This window comes from Harpia harpyja, chromosome 21 (assembly GCF_026419915.1).
Source record: "Harpia harpyja isolate bHarHar1 chromosome 21, bHarHar1 primary haplotype, whole genome shotgun sequence".
Classification (NCBI taxonomy): Eukaryota; Metazoa; Chordata; class Aves; order Accipitriformes; family Accipitridae; genus Harpia; species Harpia harpyja.
Window position 1 is genome coordinate 8,146,145 of NC_068960.1, and position 19,561 is coordinate 8,165,705.

The following is a 19,561-nucleotide window of genomic DNA, read 5'->3' on the forward strand; positions in this document are numbered from 1 at the left end:
TAGGAAGGATTAAAAGAAAAAAAAAGTGAAAGCACAGAACAATCAAAAGAATTCAGCCCCTCTCCTCTCAACCCTATAAACTCTTGAAGATTTTTGGTATTTCTATATATGCTATAGCTCAACAAATATTCACTAACCATTCACTGAAATGTTTGGGTTAATACTGAAATTCACATATTAAGCAGGTAACAGGAAGTCAAAGCGCATTTTTATCCTTCAATACTTCTGTAATATTTCTCACTACCACTGAAGTATTTTTCAACATGTAATAATGCACACAAAACACTACAAAATCATTTTAGGATTAAGAGATTTTAATACTTTAAAAACACTTCTAATCATTAACATCCTCAGACTATATAATGTAATACCTGTATTTGCTTCTGCCGTTCCTGCTGTAGTCTGTGGGTTTAAGTGTTCCCTGACCATCTTCTGCAGAGATCGCATAAAAACTGAAATCAGTCTGTCAATATAGCTGGGATTGTTACTGCACGCAGACTTCAGAATCATTAAAGTACCTATAGATAAAAACAATACTTAAGGAAGTAAGATACAGGTTTTCAATGTGGATGTTCTATGAGAGAACACAGGAAAACATTCTAGCTGTATTTTGTCCTGCCATGAAGGAAGCATGGGACTACCCAAGTTGCAAACACTAGAAATTTGCATAGATTTGAAGAAAAATTTCTGTCTCAACCTTAGTTTTTAGTCTAAGACTAGAGAGTTATTTTTGCATTAACCAAAACGTTTGAAAGTTCTGTATATAAGCGTGTGATGGAGGGCAAGGGCGAGAAAGGGAGGACAGGAAGAGAGGGATTGAGAGCAGATACTTCTCCAAGACCTTTAAAAAAAATTTTTTTTTAAATATATATATAGTTAACAAGACAAAAATGAAACTACTGCTAATGTTGCACATTTGTTTAGTAGCAAAAAGTAGCAAAACTTTTACATGAATAGGCCTGGGTTTAGTAATTAAAAATAGAATAAATTTTAAAATTACACAATCTTAGTTTTTCTTTATAAAGTTTCATAAATCAGTTACTTTAGATTAAAAAAGTTAACTACTGAAACAGCTAATTTCAGCACAGTTTATGAATGCACTATGCCTACAAGATCACACGCCCTTCAAATTACACATAGTTGTTAACAATGCCTGTCCTAATATAAGCTTATCCATATTCATGCAAACCAATCAGTTTTAGCAATATCTATGCTTTAAAATACTTAACTCTTAAAAAAGTACAGACATCCTGTCAAACTGTACCCTCTGTAAAACCTACAGCTATCCCTTTCCTTACTGCAACTTCATAATTCAACAAAAGCCTACAACAGTATTTATAGAAGCATGTGTTGTTCATTGAATGGTTGCTTCAAAAGTTTTGATTTCTTTTTGTGCTCAGATGTGCACAAAATTTGGCACACAATGTACAGCCTCTTAAACACAGAATTAATAAGATATGCACCACCTGACAGTTAGATTGTAGTGCTGCTTTTAAGTGAGGTCTGGACAAAATGTAAGAAACATCTTTCTTGGTTAGTTGTAAAGCACATCCTAACATCTGACAAATAGGCAAGTCCCAAAGCGAAACTACAACTATGTACACAGATCACAGAGTAGAATAGTGAAGGACATTTACCATTTAAATCAGTAAGTTTTCCAAAATTGTGCAATTTCAGGTCTGTGTTACCAACACAATCAGTTCTGGGCCAAACTGTATTATTCCAATATATCTTTGTCATTGTATTACGTAGCTGTGCTCTCTACTAGTTAAGTAAGTACGAAGAACAAGAAAAGAAGAACACTTCAGCTCTTCAGAATGGTATATGCTAAAAATTCAGATTTGGTCACTCCAGAAAAAATAGTATTTTTGTATTTTCTTACTTACTGAGAATCCAAGATCTATAAATACATAAATCTTCCTACACTAACTGACAAATGGCAAAACTGACTATTTAGCTGACAAATGAGGCTCTTAAAAACAACTGAAAAAGGAAGTATAAGGCAATAACATGTAAGAATGTTTACACAGATTCCTTGAAATATTCTATTGCATCTCACAGTACTACCTGCAGGATTTTGGTTTTTCCATGTAAAAAGTTTCCAGTAACTTTTACTTTATATTTTGGTTAATCTGAATGCTGCATCTTTTTCCTATGCACTTTGAATACAGAAGACTTCCATCTAGCACAGCTGCAGCACCCTACTTCCAATAACTGGTCCCAAGTCAGCTACAGGGAGAAGACAGAATGCGATGAACCCCCCCCAGTCCCTTCCTTCACAGATGACAGACATCCCAAGCTCGTCTCTCAAGTTAGCTTGAAATGCTTCCCACAGCTTCCTCTGCATGGTATCAGATTTCAATTTCCTTATGGGAAATAAAAGCTCATGACAAAGATCATACTCATTAACAGGCACTCTACATACATCTACTAGAGATGTGGGAAACTTACCGAAGAGCTGAGAAGGGTTAGCATTAGTGGCTTTTTCATAATTAGTAAGTCCTTCGTAAATAACCTTTCCAACTGCAGCATAAAGGCACTCCAGCTCTTCATACTTTGAAGCTACACTTGAGGTACCTGCAGAGTGTAGAGTTGTGTTTACTTCTGGTAACATTAGCCACAGCACAGGCAAGGAACAGTTACACTGTGAACATACAGTCATCTATACCATCACCAGAACTTTATCTTGCTAATAAACCAAGGTAACACAAGCAGATCCCTCATTTATATAAACATCTTTATTATCCAACCAATATGTCGTCTTTAACAGTGCACCACTACTTCTAAATAACTCATTTTGATGAGAAGTCTTAGATTACTGATTTTTTCTTTTAAGATAATCTTATCTAAATCAGTTTATATCAAGACATGGCATATTACCTATTGTCTGTCTTTCTGACACTCTATCTCCCTTCCTTGTTTTAGCAAAACAGCAAAGCTTAACAACTAAAAAATTGCACTTCTGAAGCTGAAAACTTATAATTGCAAAAATACATTAAATTTATAGCATGCATTTCTTGAACCAAAGTTATGACAGCCACAGGTTATTAAGTTTTTATGTCAATGGATAATGATGTATTCCACATGATTACTTATTTCAGCTTTTCTTTTTTTAAACAGAGGTTGAAAGTGCAAGCTAAAATGGACCATTAAATGCAGGAATCATAAAACAGAACATTAGCACATTCTAAAGAGTGTCTTCACCCCGCCCTTAATCACTTAAGTTATGCAGCAATAAAGGATAAAAGGAGGAAGAAAATACCACATACTTGGTTCTGTAGGGAAAATACCCATCAAGCGAGAAAGCAAACTGTGGACTGCTCTCAAAACCTTGGTGTTTCCACAAGTCATACAAGCTGCTACGCCTCGTTGCAGGGGTTTGAAGCTGCTAAGGATAGCAGGGGGCTGCAGTACAGTTAACAGGAAACTTAAGACCTCTAAGCCAGTGCAAATGTTGGCAAAGTTGGCCTGATTGGGTTGTTCCTAAAGAGAACACATATAAAAAGGCAGTGAGTGGGGGAAATCACACAAGTATTACACAGATTAGTAAGTCCAGATCAAATCTGTTGAAAACCTGTAATACGGTTGAGGTTTCTACACTAGTGATATTTCGCATCAATCGTTTGGATAAGTCATGCAATATAAAACTGTAAAATATAAGGCGCTATAAAATCTTTAACCATAAAAATGTTACTTAAGCATTTACAGGTATGTTCCTTCTGGTGTTTTTTGTAATCCTCAGTTTTGAAATTTGCCTGCAACCTCGCTGGTCAGAAATGCTTTCAAACAGAGGATTATGTTTTATCTCCTTGTCAACATCTTTCAGAGACAGGTCTTCAGTGAAGAGCTACAACAGCATATCCCATGGTAAGTTATAGCTTAAAGGTTAGAAAAGGGGATATTTGGAACTAAAGAAAAAAAAAATAATGAAAATAAAATATTCCTGGACGTATCTTTGTAAACCTACAAAATTATCATTAAAATAGTAAATTAGTTTGTTTGCTAAAGAAGCCTTAATTCTTTTTTCTGACCCTCTTGTAGAGCTGATGCCACATAGCACAAAATTAAGATATAATTCCTGTTCCAGGGGGTTCGTATCCTTGTATTAAGTAAACATCAACATCCACCTTCCTCAGGTCTGAGGGGTGGTATGGTGCGTTTGTTCTGAGGTGGGGGAAGGAGAAGTGGAGTGGGCTACGTTTTGATTTTGGCTCAACCTTAGATGCAGAGCACTTTGTCCACCTTCCCCAAACTCATGAAAGATGATAAACTGGAAGATTTGTCTGAAAAACGTTGAGGAAAAAGATAGCAGTTCACGTTCTGGAAGCATATGAACTCTCTGAATTGCACTCTCTAATGTCATTTTTACACCTCCACCATCTTCCCCCCTGTTCCAGAAAGGGAGGGCAACTCTGCTCTGTACATGACATGCAGCTCTTCTTCAGCAGCCAGCCCACAGATACTCACAACTTTCTCTGTCTTCAGTGCAGAGGAATCACTCAAAGTCATGACTTTCCTGAAGTCATACTGCTGTTACTGCACAGCCTCCATCACCTGGCACTTAAATAGCTTTGCAACTGTGTAAGTGAGGAAGATGAGCAGGAGGTAATCCTTCTGCAAAAATCATCAGAATTGACTGCAGTCCTTCCTATTGTAGGCTATCAAATGCCATCAACAGAAAAAAAAATTCTGAATTTTAATGGCAATTTTCACTCAAGTTGCACACTACTTGGGAAAAGATGAGTAAAGCAACAAATATGAGCTCCCTGGAGAACTATCAACGCTTGTAAACCCAAAACAAAGAGAGTCACATCAAAAACTCTTCTAACAGAAGGAGAAAAGGATGAGAGTACATACTTGCCCTCTCAAGGACTACCTCCATAAAGACAACAGCATTATCAAAGTATAGCACATGTAGATCAACATTTGGAAAAAATGGGCCACAGTAGTTTTCATGTAATCTTAGACATTTTAAAGTTTCCAAAAGTAGGATATATTAATCCTTTATTCAAAGAAAAAGAAAAGTGACATCAAGCGAGCTCCTAAAAATTTAACAAAGTAAGAGTCGCTAGTCTATTAAATAGTATGATACAAATAAAATAGGTGTAGAAAAAGTTATTATATGGCAAAAAGCACACAAACAGCATACAGATGATAAACAAAGTAAGTTGTATTATCAAATACAGGAAGTTAGCCTTTCAGTGAACTTCATATTGCCATAATGTAGTCTGAAAACTAGAAACCAATAAAATCAAATCTCAATTTGTAAAACTTCCTACTAACAAAAAAAAAACCCAAAAAACCACCACACAAAAAAACAACAAAACAAAACAAGCCCACAAAAACTGCCAACCAGTAGGCTATCCAAACAAGCAAACTACAACCTATTTCAAAATCAAACTAATACAGGAAGTTAATCCACCTGCTCCTAAGTTCATTTTAATATTTGTAAGTACTGCAGCTATACAAATTATAACCAGTGATGCAATTCACATACTTAACAATTTATGTATTTCATTATAAAAAAGAAAAGATTCAGGCTGTAAAAATCAATATCCAGATATCACTAGTACTCAGTCAACATATGTGCTAGTGAAACCTAAAGACCTACGGGACTAGAACGTTACCTACCACAGTCATTAGCAGCTTATCAAACCACTGCAACTTCAGTTCTGATTTTGGCCACATGTCTGGTCGTAAAGCTGTTTTCAGAAGGTTGACACAGCGGCGAGACAGCAATTCCCCGGGAGACCCAGCAGTATTTGAGTTGTCATTTACCTAGCAATTAATCAGAGTTAACAAAATGACACTGTTTTGTAACCAACTCATTAACTTATTATACATTCCAAGGAAGCATATAATTTCTTATTTCTGCAATGGATGAGCTTAAGTAGTTTTATCAGTACAGTGAGAGTATTTAACTGCATAAAAAGCTGACAACTAATAGTAAACAACGGAACTGGTGTCTAAACTGCTAGCTAATTATCCCAAATCACCCATCAGAGGTATATTTAAAAAAAGTTTAATCCCATACTTTATTAATACAACTCTGAACATGCTCAAGATGGTTAATCTTTTCTGTTTGCAAGGTATCCATAAACATATGTAGCTCTTTATTCATCTCTATACTTCAAGAGCACATCTATTCTGTGCAATGGACTGTGGTGTACAAAATCCCAAGTTACTTACCAGCTGAGCCTGCTACAGAAGCAGAAGCCATAAAATTTGTCAGCTTTGAGCTACACCCAGCTAATTTTCCCCACTCTAGAAAATTTAATTCTTAAAAAAATTTGGTGAAAAGCTATAATTCTACATGCTGTATGAAAAGAAGTAATTCCATGTATATGATCTTGAAAAGACAATTAAAATAGTTATCTTTAGATACGTAATTGACGTAGTCTTTCCCTATTAAACTCTCTAAATATTCTTCAGGTTTGGGGTAAAATATTCTTGCCATTAAATCTAGGCAACAGAACAAGCATACTTTGCAGCATCAGGCAAATACATAAATGAATTAAGAAAAAAAGCTTATGGGAACTTTTTTGAAGTCTTTGCCTGGCTCCAGCCAAATTCTAGTCATGTTTATTTCAATCATGTCACTCCTGATATAGTACTTTCTGGAAAAGAGAAAGTAAAGAACAAACAAAATGCTAGAAGTGATAGAGAGCACAGTAAAATGGAGACTCTTTCAATTTCAAAATCTGGATTGCAACCGTTCACATTTAAAGTTTTAATTTCCAAGTGCATGCTTCCTGCATCAAGCTATAAATGTACAATGCCAACAATAAGAAGCTAAAGCATACCTCCCATGAATAACATCCATCATTTGTGAAATGAAATACATGCAGAAACTGGTTATCAAATTCAATTTCTTTCCTCCTTATATTAAAAACATTTTACTTTTTGTACAATTTCATATTAAAGTTTGTAACCTTTCAGCAAAAGAAAGTATATAAACACTAAAATAATCCAAGCATAAAAGGACTCTTATGAAAAGAGGAGTCTATTGTTTTGGCTACTTGTGCTGCATTGGTGTTTGCATATCAGAATAAACACACTACCTGGCAAGCAATTCTAATCAAGAAATTCACAACTGTATCTGTATGCTGCTTGTCAATCGGCTTGGAAAGAAGTGCATCAGCTCCTGGCAAGGACTGGCTACGTCCAAATACCTGCATGTATACAAAACACAAAAACCATAAGCAATGTTGAATAAGGGTAACAACAGCAGAACAGATTTAAAATAGTTTCTAAAACTATAACCTTCAATTCAGGGAGTTTCAAGTTATGTAGAAAATTATGCTAAATTGCTTAGTCAGTGCAGGTTATAATTTCATTGTCTCTGAACAAAATCTGGTTTTTTTCTTACAGCACTTATTGCTCCTGTAGCTGTCCTGAATCGTTTCACTTCTTGGCCAGAATCCACAGACAATCCTCTTTTAACAGCAGATGAGGCAGAACTTGCTCCTTCTCCACTCACACTTGAATCCATATCTGAATCTGGCTGAAATATCAACAATGTGCACATTAAAAAAAAGCATTTAACTGTGTAACAGTTCAATCTTTACCAGTTTGTTTAGACTTCCTACCTGCTGGTCTTTAATTCTTTGCAATTCCCATTTAATAACTACTTCAGCAAGATCCACAGCTAATTTTCTTTGCTCTATCGTAACACTGGGAGTGAAGCCCAGTCTCTGCATGGCACTAACCATATGCTGAACCAAGTGATGTCTCACTGGATAATAAACCTGAAAAGATGGTTTCACAGTCATGTTAGCCATCAATCAATAAAATTCTACGCAAAAACTACAGATTCAAAATAAAGCAAAATGGTAAAATAGTCTTTAATCCCGAAGTTTGCTAAATCTGTACCATGTTCAAATTCTGCAATCCAGAAGAGTAACTGGTGCTTTGAAAACAAAATTTTGGCTACAATCTTCAGTAGTGACTACTGATTTCATGTACCCAAATGAAGATGTTATTTTCAAGATACATGGTTTTTCTCAAGGACCAATCATTCCAATTTCTTGCCGATCATTTTAGAGAGCTACAACTCACAGTTGAACACGCTCGGATTTTTTTTAAAAAGCATTGAGGCATCGATTCCTGAAAAGTGACTGAAATGCATATTAGCTAGCTGTCACTTTGGATCATATTTTAATATGCATTTTCAAAAATGCTCCTATATTGACATTCTGCAGCATTCCACCATTTGTTTAATGTTTCCCAACATACGTTAGCTGGAGATAAAAGTTACCTAGTTGACCCGACATAATATATAAAGTCAAACAAACAAGGATTACTGGAGGATGGAAGAGAATATGGTTCTGCGCTTTTTTTAAACAACCTTAAAGAGTCTTCACAGCTCTGTTAAAGAGCATTGCTAATGCACATGCAACAAATTAATCTTGCAGACTTTCACCTAACATTTTGAGTTCTAAATTCAATAAAGGTAAAGCTTAATAAGTGGTTTGCTATTTAATTTTAATGGGTTTTTTTCAGTTTTAAATACCTTTGCAGACAGCTGATGCCTTTTGAAGCTAAACCATATAAATCAGATTACGTTATTTTCTAATCAAACTGTAGTTTACCTCCTTGATAGCTGAGATACAGTGACTACCAGAATAACTGGTACAAGTACCTTGAAATGTTGTACTATCAAGTGCAAAATATGTACTAGCTGTGGAACTGTGTGACCCTCTTCCACAATGATTTTTCGTGTCCAATGAGTCAGCATCTGATGTCCATCCTCCATTCGAGCAGGCACAGCTGGAGTCAGAATAGCCATCGCTTGCCTGACAATAGCTCGGGCCTCCATTGCATGAGCTTTTAGAAGACTGTGAAACACCTAAACAGCAAAGTTTCTGACCAACGTTAATATTATACATATTTACAAAAAATACAGCATTTATAAAGAAACTACAACATATGTTTTCTAAACAACACGATTTTTTTTCTAAAGACCCATAATTTGTTAAACACACAATGTTACTTCACCGTCAGAAGTATACTGTGTATACTTCTGTCTCCCTTGTGTTCCTTTTTTCTTCCTCCCTCTCCACTGTCCAATTTGAACTTTTCCTTTGGTACCCACATTCTGTCTCAACCAAAACGTCTGTCTCTTTTAAATGAAGAAACATTACCAATTTTATTAATTCAACCAAAAGGACTTTTCATTGTCCCATTTAACCTCTCTGTTTTCACTTATCTTCAAACTTCTTTCTGTACTCTCCTATTCCCAAATAAATTTGTATTAATATTTGGCTTGCTGCTTTTGCATTTGTTTGCTGCATATGAATTTAACTGTTACTTGTATACTAAGTATCCAAAACTACTGTGCACCCTCTACTCTGCATTTTAAAATAAAAGCACACTACAGAATTTATCAACATCCCTTAAATGTATGAATACAAGCCCATAGTCAATACCTGCAGAACTATCTTCTTATGTATGGCAAATTTTGCAATGATGTGTGCCAAAAGCAAATGTCCACTGTATTTGCACGCTGGGTCCACACATGCCTTGGACAGGAGGCAAGGCCAAGCAAACGTCATTAGGCGTCGTAGTTTGCTGTTCCGGTTTTTGTTGTTGTCATGAATGTGATGTGGAGCATGCTCAACCAGAAGTGTGGCAAACTGCAGAAGATATATCCTGAGAGAATCCAGCATATCAGCCTGTTTTTCCGGATCAAGTACCTAGTCCCAGGGATGATCAAAGAGGGGAGGAGGAAGGTGAAGGGAAAAAAAGAAAACCAACTTTATTATCCACAAAAGCAAAGTCCTAGGTTTTTGCTTTTTGAGTGGTTTTTAAGACTAATAAATACAACCACTTTTTTTTGATTCAGTTTAATACCCATAAAACAACCTCCTGAGGTGAGAACTTTTAAATAATGAGCACATCTAGGAACTTCCAAAGTGCTAACCTATTAAAAAAAAAACAAAAACCCAAACCCCAACCCTCACCTTCAACAACATCTATTTTATATCTGCTAACTGGTTCAATGAAATCGAAGTGAATACAAAGATACTGATGTTCAGCCACAGAAAGCTTTGCTTATGAAAAAGACTGGGATTACAGCCATATAAGGCCCATTTCTAAAGACAGACATTCAAGTCCTAAAGATATCATAAACTGAAAATTGTAGCCCAATCCTACTGATGACTGATGGATCTCACAACAGTTCAAAGTTATGATGTGATTTGATATAACTGATCATAATATTTAGAAATACTACAACTAATACAAATCAGGATTGAAAAACAAAATGAGAGGAACAACTTTTTATTTTCAAACACTTGAATGTAAACAAGGATTGTTACCTTTGTTATAAAAACACTAGTGATGCTTTCTGGATTATCTCCTTCTGGGTTTGGGGGTCCCAACAGCTGTTCACCTTCTCCCTTTTCAAAACTGTACAAGAAAGCAGGATTCAGGATATGTTGCAGCACCTACAGAATATAAACAAAAAAAGTTACACTCAACTAATGGATTCTTCTAATGGCAGTCAACATTCAAGTAACTTCATATGCAAACCTGCATGTTAGACACATCACTGCATTACAAAAGGAAGCTATAAATAAAACCTTAAGAAACAGATACACACAAATTTTTTCCCCTCTTTCCCCCTTTCCAAGGGCAAAGATTCTTAGAAAGTGTAAACTAAAGTAGTCAGCATTGAAAGCAAGATGAATTGCTGTCTCTGCTTATTATCACTCTTCTTCAGGTATGATATTTTCACCTAAATGGCTCTGCCAATTATCAAACTCGTTGACATTTAAGTAAGCGAGTTTTGTTGCCCTTGTTCCCAAGAAGAAAATTAAATCTAAATACCAGGCTTCTTGGATTTAATTGCTTTAGTTACCTTGGCTTTGAGCTCGTCTCCAAAGTTTGGGTCATTAAAGTCTACAAACCGGAAGAACAAAGCCCGTTTTTGGGGAATACTGTAGTTTTTGGGGATCTCTTCTTCCATGTATTCCTTTAGGAAAGTCATATTGCAAAGAAATCGACCCGTAAAAGCTCGAAGCAACTGGAAGAGCAACTCTATATCACCATAATTCCTTCTGTGAAAACACATAAAATAAAAAACTTCTGTGAAAAAATACCCAACCAAATTACTACATGGATGACTTTGTGAAGAAACTAATCTGGGTTTTAAATGAGCAGAGAGGCAAGAGCAGGCAGTACCAGAGGCATGGTTTTAGAGCTAATAGCAGTATTATGAAATATATTATACTTTCTCTCCAATAACTGCAAACCATTTTTACTAGACCTGTATACCTTTACAGGGTTTTTTTGTTGTTTTTTTTTTTTTAATTTTGAAAAGTACACAAGCTACAGGAAATAAATGTTTTTACGTACTTGCAGTAATTCAGTAAGCAGTATGCTAATAGCTTAGGTTCTTTCCAATTTGTGGCAGCCATATTCTCCTTACGATGTCTCTCCTGAAAAGCTTCACTCACCCATACACGTTTCAGTTGATTCACCAAGGAATGTTGATTTGCTAACCAACATTCATCATTCTTAACAATAATACTTATGATCTGTCAAAAGCAAAAGAAGACAAACGCACAGTCGACATGCAGCAGATCTGTCAGTAGAAACAATGACATAAAAGCACTTCTTTAAGGTCAATTAAGGGTTCTAAAATACTCAAAAAAGAAGTCAAAAACTAGCTTAGATCAATTTTTAAAGGAATTTCTTTTTAAAAAAAAAGTTTCTGTTGCCATGTTTTCCTCTTGTATCTTACTTGATTAAAAAAAAAAAAGTATGGTTCATTTGAGTCTCTTTTCCCTTCCTAGAGTGACTCTGACTACAAACACTTTACATTTTTACAAGTGGTTTTCTATGAGCTATAATACACATGCATACACTTGAAAGCCTGTATGTAACAGGATTGTAGCTAAAGAGGTTTTGACTATCTAGTGCAGAGACAAACAAGAATAAATGGATACCTTGATAGCCTGAAACTGTAGATCGAGACGCATTGTGGTAGTGCTTGGAGAACCAGGTCTAACAGCTGCTTGGGTACCAACAGGTAACAGTAGAGTGATAAATCGGTTAGGATTAGCTGCCAGTACATCTCGTAGAGGTTTGGCATCTTTATGTTTTAAGAAACTCTGAAGAAGGGGAAGAAATAATTTTGATAACAACCTTTAAAAGCAAAAATACCAAAAGGCTATATCATCCTGTAGCTTTTATATTCCACACTAAAGTTGCAGAGGTTATATTTCACATATATAAAAAATAACATCTACAACTTCAGTAATAATCCTACATGATCTGGAAAGGTATAAAATCAACATCTCAGGACAAACAAATACAAAACAGAGAACAGGCATCCTACAGTCAGAGTAAGACCATGATTAAGTACTACAAGATCATACAGGAAAAAAAAAAAAAAAAAAAAAAAAAGAGATGAAAACTATGAGAAACTTTTCATTCATCAGATTTGTGAAGATGAGGGCTTCTTCCTACTGCCCTCCCCACACAGCTTACCATAAACATTCTGCTCCACTGTGGATCATTTAAAGTGGCTTCCATCATGAACAGCTCCACAGTCTGGGATGGATGACGCGTCAAAAATTTTATCAGTGGCTCCCTGAATGGACTGCCAGCCTGAAAGATTCATAAAGCTTAACTTTAAAAAGCAGAGTACAGAGTATTTTCTACTAATTTACTAGGACTCAGAAAAATAAATTTGACTTGGCATTTATGCAGATACAAAATGTTCAGAACTTCCATGATGAGAATTTATTGATAATTTCAAAACTTCACTTTTAAGAGTCTAAGACAAATGTTAACACCACCTAAAAGGCTTGAAGAGCATATTTATTTATGTATTACATCAACTGTTTCCACACCATGTTCAAAATATTATAATTATTATATGCTAATGTTTAAAAATACTATAAAGCAAAAATATCCGCAATGTTAGCTTCCACTTTTACCTCAATTAACATCGCTCGTTCTGTTTTCATAACAACTTCCAGCAGAGGTTTAACCAAAGTCTGAGGGGCAGCTGGGATCAGATGGAATAAATTTATAATTGCTGAACAAATCTTCATTTCCTACAGGTAAAAAGAAACACAATTAAATTAATATTACCAGATAAATGTATAAAAACAGTATCACACATCCTACCTTTTTTTTCCTCTCTATATTAGCATAGCCAGCAACCAAATGTGAAGGGTTAACATATATACAGCATCTACTTACCATGACATATGGACAAAATTGCTCTTGTGGAAGTCTGCCCTTCCTCCCTTGTAATATCACGGTTTAATTTTATTTTCTTTGTCAGTATAGTGGTGTTTTACAGGCAAGAGCTAAACACTGTGTAATGATAGCAGTGATGGGGGAGTTATGGAGTGCTCACTGCACTACACCAAGCGGCCCATGCATCAAAAAGCCAGACCTTCCTTTCTAAACAATTTCTCATATATACCCCACAGCCCTAGACTAGACATGAAGAAAAAGACAGCTTTCTCACAGCACTGTTCAGTATATCTTGCAAACAGCTGGTTACTTCAAAGAAAAGTCAGCTCTGTTCTCCTACTAGACATTAAATTCTTCTTCAGTCCAAAATAATTTTGTGTTTTTCTTTCATTGTGTAATTTAAATAGGGACTATATTTCAGTTAAATGGAGTGTGGATTTCCTTCAGCACGAAAAGGGAAAGGAAAAAACAAAACAAAACATCCACCCTCACCATCCCTCTAAAGCCAATTTCTAGTATGCAGCATACAAAAGAACATTACCAAGTGCATTGTATTTCTTCAAGTGAATTTAAACACAAAGTATTAGGCCCCACTCCTTTAACATGATCTGCCTAGACAGACCCCCACAAGACTTCTCTCATGGATCGAAGTGCAGGACTGAGAACACGTATAAAATCTTTTGAAAGCACTTATGCCTTCACAGAAACTAAAAATCCTGCTCTTCCTAGTACAAACATGCTTAACATCCTTAACAGCAATGTTATCAAAACAACTCTGCCACAGACAAACAGAAGACAATTCACAGCACTGCACTCAAAGGCACAATGCACTCTGCCCAAAACACAACAAAAAACTAACAGACCACAATTTAAGAGAAAGAAAAAAAATGAAAAACAAAAAAAAAAAACCACAACAACAAAGAACTTCCTGGTGCCTCCACTGAGTTTCTCACCTCTACCCCTTCCGCAGCAGGCTGAACCAAAACAGAAGTCACAGCATGAAAAGAAAAAGCCCACAAAAATATCAAATAAATGAACAAATCAGTATATGCTATTCTTCAGGTTGCAGTCAGAAACTGACTTCAGCAGGGTTATTTTCTCATCTCAAACTGAAAGAATGGAGACAACGAGTATCCCCCATGCTCTGAATCGCTCTCCTAAGAATTAGGATGAAAAACTTCCTTTTTTCTACTTGTACATTGTTTAGACATAGCTTCTCAAATATTTGTACTGAATAAAAAGATATTAGAGATTATTAAGTCAGGGGAGACATTATTTTAGCATCTTCAAAGACAAATTTGTCCAGCATCAATTATGGAACCACTTTCAATACTTGAACTACCAAGCTATAAAGTCCTTCTAATAGGCTGTAATGCAGAATTTCCACCGTGGTGCCACAGTTGACTAGAGGGACAGTCAGAGGCAACCACCTATTCAAAACTTGTTTCTTCAATTACCAGACATGACCTAAAAAAACATGCCTTTCCTTGGGGAGGCAGGGAAGAGAGGAAGAAGGGATTTAAATCAAAGACTTCGCTCATTGGGCCAACGAATTAGATCTTAATCGCTACTTAATATGTTATTTTTTAATTTGTTCATTTATCTGAAGCAGCCAAGTCACAGTTCAGGAACATGGTAGGACTGTCAAAATTATTTAGGTGAACAAAGAGCTTAGTTACGCTGGCATCAATGTAGATCTTTACAATAGTTGTTAATTATTATGTAGCATTTTTAACTGAGATGTCTGAAGTTTTTAGTTTGTCTAGAAATGCCATTTACATATGAAAACTCATTCCATAGACTTTTGGACTGTTTCATTAAGAAGCCTTGCTGACTAGCCACTATCTGCACTATGCTGGAGAACTGCATGACAACACCAGCATCACCATCAAATGGCACCGTCATAAAGTGCTTCTGGAAAAAGATGAAAACTCTTTAGGTCAAAAAAGTTATTGTAACACTGCTCTGTACCGTTTCAGCTAGCAAACATAAGGCTTTCCCGACCAATTCCATTCTCCATTGTGTGTTTACCATCTCCAAGATCTAACCACTCACTCACTCAGTCTGAATGATGCAAACTGCTCCAGTAACACTTCCCAACATTGCTTTTAAGTGAATATCTCAAATTTTGGAATCTCACTATGGTCAAGAAGAAATCAGAGCAAGCAAAAGGCCAGCTACAGTAACTCTGACCACCAGTTTCACCATCCTAGTTTTTTCCACACTTATAAGATACAATTACAGCAACAGCACACTGTACATATGGACATACAAACACAGACTGCCACAGCAATTGTATAAAGAGCACACTGGCTGTGCCCTCCTTTAGTTTCCTAGAGTTTTTATTTTTAAGGAAACTTTAGAGCAACAACTGAGAGCAAAAAAGTAATATTTCCATCAGCTTTGCAGTCACACAATTCTATTTGAAAATGATTCCATAGACTTCTCCCTCAAGATGTGACAGTAGATTCCTTCTCAAGTGTCTGGTGTCTCCCCCTCAACATACGTAGGTTTTAAACCAACACTAAAAAAAAATTACAGGTTTAAGAGACTAAACACACAACTACATAGAAAACATCAACAGAAAACATTAAAAGCAGAAGAACTCACAGCTAAATGTGATTTAGGGACAACTAAAAACTGTTCTAGAGGTGCCACATTATGGTTTAAAAGACTATTGCTATAAAAATATCTGCAAGGTATCTGTCATCACAACGGCTGAGGAAAAGTGAATCCCTAAAGAAGAATATGAAGGCCTTAGAACTACTCTGACCTGAATAAAATGTGTTTAACTGAAAAATGCACAGTTTTTAAGTTTAAACATAAGAAACAAATTCTACTCCATTAGAGAATGGGTCAAAAACAAAGCAATGACTAAATTCAGATTTAAAAGCTCTCTTTGCAGTGACAGGGAAGAGTAATGAAAAGCCATTAAGCCATTTCCATGTTTTGAGGGAAATAAAAAGTCAATCTAATTTCATTCTAATTTGAAAAAAAAAAAAAAAAAAGAATAAAATTACCTCCAATTTTTTCCTAGTTGCAATAATAAATTTCAACATTTAATATAAGCTATTAATAAAATCTTAATAGAATTATGAGACTTCTGGTAATCTACATGAAACAACACTGAAGCTGGAATTCCCTTCAGTGCCATATTGCTAGGAGCACAGTGCTGTCATTTCACTGCAATTTTCCATTTATAAGAAAATTGATCAGCTTTCCATAGTTCAACATTAAGGCGATTCATCTGGATGGTAAAGAGATTTTAATGTGATCTCAATTGGTAAATATTGAACTTGTTTTTCATAAATCATATTTAAAATTAACCAGGATGATATTATTATACTGTATAATTTTCAAAAGACTACGTTATGAACATCACACATATTAGTGAAAAAAGAGGGATTATGCTGCTGAGCTCATCAGCCATTCCAGTGAAGAACAGATTTCTAAGCAGAAAATCCTGAGGAAAAAAAAATAAAAATCAATGAGCTGTTCCCACACCAACCTCTACAGAATAGGCTTTAAAGTAACCATTGTCAGCAGATAAGCTCCTCTTACTAAGATTTGTAACAAATATTCAATATATATATATAGGTTCATTAGCTTATAACAAAACATCAGTGTGTAATCGGTTATGGCAACATTTACAACTGAATGAATTCTGTAATTCCAAAACATTAATACTATTTATTTCTTGCCTTCCCACTTAAAAGCATTCATTAACTTACATTTCCATCACTCCGTTGTCCACCTTTGTGTGTAATAACCACAACTTCCATCCATTTACGCAGGTGTTGCTATAAAGAAAGGATAATTAGTATTATTCTTCTAATTCTACTGTTCCATTTTAGCAAGTGACAGCATATGCTACAAGAAAAGAAGAAGAAGAGGCAGAAATTATTGTTTTAAGGAAACAAAGGGAAAAATTATTAGTTGTTTTCATTCGCTCAGACTGCAGAGTCTACTGTTGCTAAAAGTCCTCTCCATATTCAAGAAAGCAGGAGTTATACAGGTACATACATTAAAAGGCACAAAAATCTGAAGTCTGATAGGCTTACACTTGTTTAATGATTTGCTTGATATGTATGCATTTAAATATTTAAATATCCATGGCAAAAGGATAATGAGTTCACATACACAGTTTAAAAACTGCAAATAAGAAGGGCCATACCTTCCACCATTTCATAAATCAAGAACACAACCAAAACAGATTTAGCTCTCTAGGAAGTAAAACATGTTTTCAAGGGTTTCCTTAGTACATTATGCTGCTGGCACCTTGCTTAAAGATAAATTTGTCCAAGCAGACCTTAGTATAACTAGGTATGTCTTCACTAGAAAAGAACATCTCTTAACTTTCTCATTTAGTAGCTCTTTAGAAATTAACTCAAAATGTTTAAATTTTTTTTTCCATTAATTTTGAAATAAAAATCTTTTACTTCCAATATATACATTGAGTCAGTTCTGAATTGTTCTTTGACTTTTCAACAATATGAATATTAGCTAAAAGAAAATTTCTTCTGCAAGTGCTAAAGAAAACTTGAAAGGGCTTACCATCATCTGATCACAGAATTTATCATTAAAAGAGTTGGGAAAAAGTCTAGTGACAGATGTCAGACGATTCACAACATTCAGTGTTAGACTTCGATAGTCTCCCAACATCATAAGCAATGGTCTCATGTGTGTATGAATTTGATCAACTTCTATGGTAGCTCCCTCCAAGAACTGCAAGAGAGTACAGGATTAAGATACAGATGGAGAGCAGAGCAACTTCTGTGCAAGCATCTTTCTTAAAATAAACCCTGCTGACTTGATTTTTCTTCTTTTATTTTGTACTTTCAGAATGCAATAGCTTAAACAATATTTATTGCTGGAAAGATATATGGTGACAAGATGGATTTGGGAAACATTGAAGTATTTCTGACGCACAGTAGGATATTTCGTAAAATAATCAAGTAGAAGATCTTAATTACAGATAGATTGAAAAACTGCCACAGCTACAAATTAAATATACAGCTATGGACAAACTACTTAGACACTGCTTTATTAAGAACTGCCTGTGAACCTGGCCAAAGGCAACAGAGCAAATTTCTGTGTTACAATCTGCATGCATCCTGAGTAACATAAGAGGTCAAGAGAACCTGGCTGCAAGCAGCCAGAGAGAGTATTTCCTATCATCATAATCAAACATCTTGTGGGCATGGATTTATCATGGGAAAAAATAATCAGAAAAAATCTTATACTAAATGCATAGGTCAAACTCTCAACCAAACTGTATTGTCAGCAAGCCATAAATAATAACTACATTCCCTGTTATGACCAGAGTGACATGAAAAGACAATGTCTGACCTCTAATCAGTCAATGGCCTAAACAAATGTAAACCACCAGTATTACTATAGTTATATTCCCTGTTACATGCCAGCAAATCTACACATCATTACGAAGGGGCTATAAATATTTTTATTATCATTTGCTATATTTAGAAGATTGGTATTAAAATCTTGCTGAATCAGAATTAGGCATATCTACTAGGCAACAAATCATGATGAGAGAATATCCTTTTCTCTGTCTTTCCAGCTTTTTTACACTATAATCTAGCATTCACCAAACAGACAGTGTAGCATAGCACTATGTAAGGATACTAATTCTGACCTTAAACAGTACAGCCATAGTCCTGTTCCTTAAGGTAACTGCCATACTGTGATGCAGAGCCTAACTCTGCTATATTGCTTACTTTTCCAAAACCAACCATGGGGTCCCTACCACTTCTTTTAGGAAAGAAGAAACACGAGAAAAGCTTTTACAATAAAGCCAGGCATGCACATTCACAAAACTGCTGGGAAGGACTGTTTATTTAGAAAAGAAGATACATTTACAAAGACCAGACAAACAGAAAGACCGGACAGACAGACAGACAGACAGACTTACCACGGTCCTTGTCCAAGAGCTTAACTTCAACCAGAAGAAATTTTAATGGCTAAGTTCAAACCCCCAAAAAACCACATCTGACAGAAACTTAATTATATTGGTGTCACTAACAAAAACTTAACAGAGCAGCCATTATTTTCTGTAAAGAACTTTCCCAAGAAGCTTTATAACAAGGAAGTAAAGCAGAGAGAACAATGGCCTCAAAAGCAACATTGTTTTAATACACTAACCTTTCTCATGCACGCTTCTCCTGCCTCCTGCAGTTCATTATTTGTTGAATTAAGTGCCTTGAAAAGTGCAGCAATGATTTTCTCTCTCGACTGAGGCAAGTAATTGCAGGCAGCTAGAGCATCTGCAAATATCAAAGTAAATTTGTTCTCTTTGTTAACTCAATTTCAACAGAGGGGAAAAAAAAAA

The 19,561-nt window shown here is 35.5% G+C and overlaps 1 protein-coding gene across 7 annotated transcripts in view; it reads right to left on the reverse strand.

Annotated features, from left to right (window-relative positions):
- Positions 1–19,561, reverse strand: part of TRRAP (transformation/transcription domain associated protein) — a 103,056-nt gene that overhangs the window by 50,466 nt on the left and 33,029 nt on the right. For 4 of the 7 annotated variants that reach the window (XM_052772470.1, XM_052772469.1, XM_052772472.1 and 1 more), the window contains exons 30-48: positions 19,375–19,496; positions 17,770–17,940; positions 16,947–17,015; positions 14,169–14,189; positions 12,948–13,067; positions 12,496–12,615; positions 11,952–12,116; positions 11,359–11,540; positions 10,862–11,060; positions 10,320–10,448; positions 9,429–9,695; positions 8,642–8,848; positions 7,590–7,748; positions 7,370–7,504; positions 7,062–7,172; positions 5,632–5,778; positions 3,270–3,483; positions 2,452–2,577; positions 372–518 (exon numbers count right to left, since the gene is read on the reverse strand). In XM_052772470.1, coding sequence (XP_052628430.1) covers positions 372–518; positions 2,452–2,577; positions 3,270–3,483; positions 5,632–5,778; positions 7,062–7,172; positions 7,370–7,504; positions 7,590–7,748; positions 8,642–8,848; positions 9,429–9,695; positions 10,320–10,448; positions 10,862–11,060; positions 11,359–11,540; positions 11,952–12,116; positions 12,496–12,615; positions 12,948–13,067; positions 14,169–14,189; positions 16,947–17,015; positions 17,770–17,940; positions 19,375–19,496 — 2,811 coding nt within the window. The remainder of the gene's footprint in view (positions 1–371; positions 519–2,451; positions 2,578–3,269; positions 3,484–5,631; positions 5,779–7,061; positions 7,173–7,369; positions 7,505–7,589; positions 7,749–8,641; positions 8,849–9,428; positions 9,696–10,319; positions 10,449–10,861; positions 11,061–11,358; positions 11,541–11,951; positions 12,117–12,495; positions 12,616–12,947; positions 13,068–14,168; positions 14,190–16,946; positions 17,016–17,769; positions 17,941–19,374; positions 19,497–19,561) is intronic. The other 3 variants (XM_052772471.1, XM_052772474.1, XM_052772475.1) reach the window with 1 other exon arrangement.